Source organism: Corvus moneduloides, chromosome 5, assembly GCF_009650955.1.
Source record: "Corvus moneduloides isolate bCorMon1 chromosome 5, bCorMon1.pri, whole genome shotgun sequence".
NCBI classification, from domain to species: Eukaryota; Metazoa; Chordata; class Aves; order Passeriformes; family Corvidae; genus Corvus; species Corvus moneduloides.
The window spans coordinates 45,590,172-45,596,330 of NC_045480.1; the positions used below are offsets into that span (position 1 = coordinate 45,590,172).

At 47.8% G+C, this 6,159-nt stretch overlaps 1 protein-coding gene across 1 annotated transcript; it reads right to left on the bottom strand.

Moving 5' to 3' along the window:
* Nucleotides 1-1,736: 1,736 nt before the first annotated feature.
* On the bottom strand, nucleotides 1,737-6,010 carry POMK (protein O-mannose kinase). Its single transcript, XM_032109860.1, has 2 exons — nucleotides 5,395-6,010; nucleotides 1,737-4,883 (listed from the first exon to the last, which is right to left on the bottom strand). Exons 1-2 carry the CDS (start codon nucleotides 5,680-5,682, stop codon nucleotides 4,110-4,112), a joined length of 1,062 nt encoding a protein of 353 aa, XP_031965751.1. The 5' UTR covers nucleotides 5,683-6,010; the 3' UTR covers nucleotides 1,737-4,109.
* Nucleotides 6,011-6,159: the final 149 nt, after the last annotated feature.

Here is a 6,159-nt window from a genome sequence, read left to right on the forward strand (position 1 = left end):
ATGCTTTTAGGATGTAATCTGAAATCCATAGCGCTAAGCGGGAAATGCTCCATCAGACTTGACCCCCCCCAGAAGCGTGCAGCAGCAGTTTGTTAAGGAAAACAGCATAACCTTGGCAGTGCTATTCTTTGGATGGCTCCGAGGAGAAAATGAAAGGAGCAGTGGGTTGGAACTGAATCTGGGATTCTGCTCTGAGACAGGCGGTTTCCATTCTCTAACCTGTGGTACAAACCTACCTGGTAAGAGCTAAATGTTAGTGGGAAATTGTTTTGGCAACAGCATTTGGCCAAGGATAGAGGGTACCGTACCAGCACTGGGCCCTGACCCAGCTGACACCCGCCGCCAGACTATCAGCAGGCTCAGCGAGCATGCCCGAGGTCTCCTGGTCTCCTCTGCTGCTAGCACAGCAGTGTCCCAGGAGAGTTCAGTCTGGGAATCAGGTGCTATTTCTTGAGTCTGGGAGACAGTTTCTGCTTTGATTCTTTGTCTAGCTGCTGGATGGGTGGGGGTGGGTGAAATATGCTGTGGGACTGCTGCAGGGATGGCAGAGGAGGCATTGCCCAAAAGGGAAGGGTAAGGTGGTTACACTGACCTCAGCAAAAGGGTTGTCGTGTCCCTTCGGAAGCAGCCAGACCCAGGGCCTTCATCTTGATGATGACAGCAAACAAAATGGAATGACTGGGATCATATCTGCCTCAGCACTGAGTACCTGGGGTGGTTTGGGGAACCTCCTCTGAAGTTTTCTGAAGGAGATAAGCACTAGTAGCTGTCCTTCTCCTTGTGTGACCTGCATCTTTGTGCAGTATCTTTGACTGGACTTTTGGGATGGAAGAACAGTAATACAATAAGAAACATGGCAGTGACCATCCCCAGGGAAGCATCTTTTGTGGGAAAGGACAGGGAATGTGGGACACTTGATCCGACCTTGAGATAAGAACAAGCAGCTGTTGTTGAGGTTAGGCAGAGCTGTGGCAGTGGTCTAGAGCTGGCTGGGGAGTGGGCGAGCAGAGAGGGACTTGCAGGCTCCCAGCTGTGAACAGGCCTCTTCCTGCCCTTCGTCTTTTGATGTTTTCCACTAGACTTACAAGAGCTGCTTGTACTGAGGCAGCAAAGTCCCTGGATGTTTATCAAAGGCAGTGATTGGTGGTAAAGACTGAAATTCCCAGAAAAGAGAATTGGAAGGAGGGGAGAATACTGCATGGAGGACTGTCCTGCCTCTTTTTCCCCTCTCTGTGATGCCTTAGCTCTTCCCTCTAAGGGAAAAGAAGCTGGAAATGTGGGAAGGACTGGATTCATGTGATCATGAGAATGCAGATGGGAGTTAGCAGGGAAGAACAAAAAGATATATAGGGTACAAACATCTGATTTTACTGAAAGATTGGAAGGAGGTGACACACAAACTTGGTTTTGGTGTCACCAGATTGAGATAGAAATGGACAGTAAAGTACACAAACACCATGGGCAAGTTAAAGGGGAAGTGGCATGTGTGGTTAACAAGTCAGCCCCTATATCTACCTGTCTTGTTCCTTCAGACTCACTAATACAAACAACGAGATCCTTAAGGGGTTTACAGAAGTTTGCTAGGAAAACACTCGCTGCAAGGCCAGATTTCGGCTATGTTTGGGCTTAAGAGGCAGGTGCTAATAACTAATGCTAAACTGACCTTCGTGCTGCCATCTAGTGTTTCCTCATAGACAGAAACAACATCCCAAAAAAGAAACTGCAGCTCCATGATGCTGTATTCAGAACAAATCTGATTTATTCCTGTTGAAATACAACGCTGGACAACACACAAGCTGAAGGAGAGAGAATGGGAAAGAGACAAGGAGAACCCACTGCTCAGGGTGAATGTTTAGGAAGACACCTTTTCTTAAAAAAATTTATAACTATTTCATCCAGGAACAGAGAGAGTCATCTCAATGGCAAGATAATTATTCAAAACCAGAATTTTTCATTTTTTCCACTCTGTGAAATTAATATGGCTGTTTGCAAGGTGCAACAGTACACAACAGAGCAAGAATCCCAGCAGACCAGCACAAGATGTTTGTCAGGTTCTTCTTGTCTGTCCTTGCTACACTCATAAAAAATCCCTTATGTGATCGTTATTCACAGCCATCAGATGCTGATTTTCCTTTCATGATGGTTAACAAAAGGTAACAAATTATTGTGGGGGGAACACGCAAAAGATTTGATTCTTGGCCCTTTAAAGCCTTATCCCTGGCTTCAAGGAGCTGTAACAGGAGACTTTCTCAACTGTTGCACATCCTGTACTCATGCTGGAACTGTAGAACTCTAACCCTAATAATAACAAGTCAAGAGTTCATGGGCTGGATGAACATTTACATTTACAAACATTTACAACAGAGCATTCTTTTTCTCCAGGCTTCTTTTAGGTGTTTCAAGTCAAAGTCCAAAACAAAGCTGAAGCATCCAAAATCACTGGTCTCTTTTGGAGACCCTGATTTCTGAGATTGTCTCCTGAAAATCTGGGCAGGAAAGCTGCAAGGAAGGACTGGACAAGTGAAAAATGGCAAAAGTAATCTAATTTAAGAAAACAGACTGCCCAGAGGGAAAGGAAAGCCATAATTAGCAGCTTTTAAAGGGCTCCTGGTGCCATTGTATGATATCAGGTATGAATTTACTAATTTGCAGGAAAGTTTTCCCATTTGTAATAAAATTCTAATACCAGGATTTGAACATTATATATATGAATTGACTGCATGATCTCAGTGCAGTCATAACATGGCTTGTTTAGGTGAAGAGGAATTGCAGCACAGAAAAGAACAGAACCAAACTCTTCAGCAAAAAGGGCGGTGTACTCTGCTTAGAAATCACCTCTAAAGTCAAAACATGGAAGCTGTCTCTTAGGCCTTTCAAAGATTTAGTCCACAGCACAGAAAGTCCTCAGGTGGACAATGGTGGAGTCCATGTTTTTCATTCATATTATTCCCGTTTTTTCACCAAGAGAACAACTACATCCCAGTCCCACCAAACTGAGCCTACTGCTGGATTAAGGCATCATTATTCTTCCTCTCCAGCTGTTGGTACCAGGCTGCTACACCCATGTAGGTACCACAAGCTTTTTCCTAACACACCGAACAAGGCTATTTTTTAGCAGCCTTCCTTTATGCTTACTGGACTTTGAATTCAGACCCAATAGAGTTGTATGCTCTGAATACAGGAGTTTTCTTTTCCAAGGCTTGTGTTTAATGCTCATTGCTGTGGAAGTCACATTCTCTTTCAGTTCCTTGTTCTTTCCGTTGAGTCATGATGGCACCGAGCAAGGATAAGCGAATGAAAAAAAAAGACACACTTCAGCCCTCTTCCAAAGTGTTCAGCATTTCTGTGGATTACAGAAGAGCAAGAGACTCACATTCTACAGCTTCTCTCTAAAGAGCCAATCTAAGAATACCACGGGACAAAGGCTGGAAAACCAAGAACCTGTGTCTGTAAGCTGACTCTTCAGGATCTGCAGCATCTTCTTGCTTCCAAAAGTGGCCACCCACTTGCTGGTATGGGATACAGAGCAACAGCTGCATGGCTCCAAAAACAACCTATGCCCCATCCAGCAGGGAGAAACTGCCACTGGGGCTCAGCAAAATCTGAAGTGAACTGGGGTGCTACTTTCTGAGTGACCACTGCTTTTACTCCATGGGAAAGTAGATGAGGGCTTTGTGGATACAACACAGGCCAAAGCCACAGGAATCAGCACAAAGCTTGTGGGGGGGAGGGGGGGGGGGTCTGTGCTCTCCAGTCCTCTGCCAACAAGTTAAGGTAAACCAATATTTTTTAGCTGTTTTTCTGTCATTTTTAAGATCTTTTTTGCGTAAATGTTGCAAAAGAAAATCTATCATTTCTTAAGGAACAAATTTCCCCTGCACCCACACAACTTCATTTCTCTCCCTCCTCCTCTTCCAATGGTAGATTAAACATGCCAATGGAAAGCTTGCACAGCTCTCAGATTGGGGGAATTTTTTTTTTTTTAATCAAGATGTACAAGTTCAGTTGTTCTTTTCTTCTCAGTTTTGGGGACAGACATTTTACCCTTCAGGCACGCTACACAAATAGGAAGGACATCATCTTCAGAAAGTTGTTTGCCTCATGATTCACTATAACATTTCTCTAGTACCTGGCATGGCTGCCTCCCGAATAAGCAGAGTTAAAACTTTCCTGTAGGTGTCTAAGACCTCTTGGGCAGAGGGCCGTTCTGCCGGGTCCTTCTTCTTACACGCTGCATGGACGTCAAACAAATGCAGGCGTACAATGTCACTTCCTTCAACATGGCCCAAGAAAAAATTTGAGACATCTGGGATTTTCCAGATGTCTGTTTTCTCATCATAGGGAGGCATGAGGTCATCTTCGAATGGCACATTTTCTCCATAGGGCCAACGCTGCTCAGGAGCTACAAACTCACCCCGGAGCTCCCGGTGACCACACTTCACCAGCCTGCCAGCACTCCTGTTCACAAGAGGCAAAGCATCCAAATCATTCACCAGAATGTGAAAGTCACTTGTTAGGAGATACTGGGAGAGAACCTTATCCAGGTCATTTGAGTCACACATCACTAAGGTACCCAGAGGGCTGCTGTGCAGGTACCGAATGATGCTCACGTAGTCTATAGCAAGCATCAGCCTGCGATGCCAGGTGTTCATGCCCTTGTATTTGGGAATGTGGAGAGTTTCATTCAGGCCTCTCAGTGAGCCAAGAGGATGGTACTCGGTGAGGATTGTGAACTGCTGCTCACAGTAGCCAAGCAGCCGGACAACATACTTGCTCTGAAGGGCTTTCAGCATCTTCAGTCCATGGAGAAAGTCCTCCTTCAGCTCTGAGTTGGTGAGCTGTGAAAGGACCACTTTCTTTTCCTTCCACTCAGAAAGGAAGACCTGAGAACACACAAGAGACACGTAAGACACATGGAGAGCCTTCTTCTATGAACTGCTACCAGCTCCTGCTGACCTCTTCCTGTGACTGGTTAGTCACAACTGCAAATTACAGTCACCAGGCACAGTCAGCTTTAGGTAGAGCCATGTACCTGTCACAGCAAGCCCTTTCTGATGTCATAATTACATCATGGTTTCCTAAGTTTTCTTTGGAATGAACAATGCAGATGAATTAAGTTATTTTATATCACCCAAACAGCCAGTCTTACTCTGCCATGACTGTACCAATCTGTGATTTTGCTTGTGTAGCTGGATGTCATTTGGTGTCAGAGAGGTGGCCCGAGTCATGCTCTTGTGCTTGTTGTGTTCATCTTATCAGTAGCCATATGATCCTGGATGCCTACAGTAATTACCTGCTGAGAGGATAATCGTAACAGCAGTGCTGGCATTAATTAGCCAGCAAACTGTTAAAGCTCTTTATCCAGAGGAGAGAAGAAAGGAAATCCAAACTCACCTTTTTCACAGCACCTTCACCAACACACTTGAGTTTCCTGACTTCCCTATTTATGGCCTCGCAGGAAAGCCACGGGGAACAATTCTTCACCGCTCCGAATTTGAAATGCCCAAAAGGGCAGAGGCCGGGGTCCGTTTCGACACGTCCCAGAGAGTTGTAAAACTTGTTGAGGTACAGGTAGAGAAGGGCATTAAGGAGCAGGACGGCCGCAAGCAGTAACGCCAGCGAGATGGATGGCACCTCTCTGGGAAGAAACTCCCTCCTAACGAAATGCGGTTTCTTTTCCATGGCCGTGCCTTCCGCATCCTCCGTGAAAGACGGAGGCTAAGCAGGACCCTCTTCCCAGCCCTAGGATGAACGCCTGTACGGCTTTTTCAGTGCCGGCCGCCCAGCCGTCCCGCAAGCACCGCGGTCCGGAGCCTGCAGCCTACGACGAGAGGCCACGCGCGGCGGCGGGACGTGTTAAAGGCGGCTGCAAGCTCGACGCTCGCCGCGCTGCCCATCCTCCCGGCTTTCCGCGCAGGCGGGCCCGAGCGGCAGGCTGCCCGGGCAGGGACGCTTGACCCCGGAAAAACACCGGGAAGAGCGGCCGCGCGGGGCGGTGGCGGCGGCGGCGGTGGCGGGCCCCGCCCCGGGGCGGAGCGCGGCGCGATGGCGGCGGCCGCGCTGGCGCTGGTGGCCGCGGCGGCGGCCGCGCTGGGCGCGCTGGTGATGGCGCCCGCCTCTCGCAGCCCGACGGGCAGGGCGCTGCCCGGCCCCCCGCGG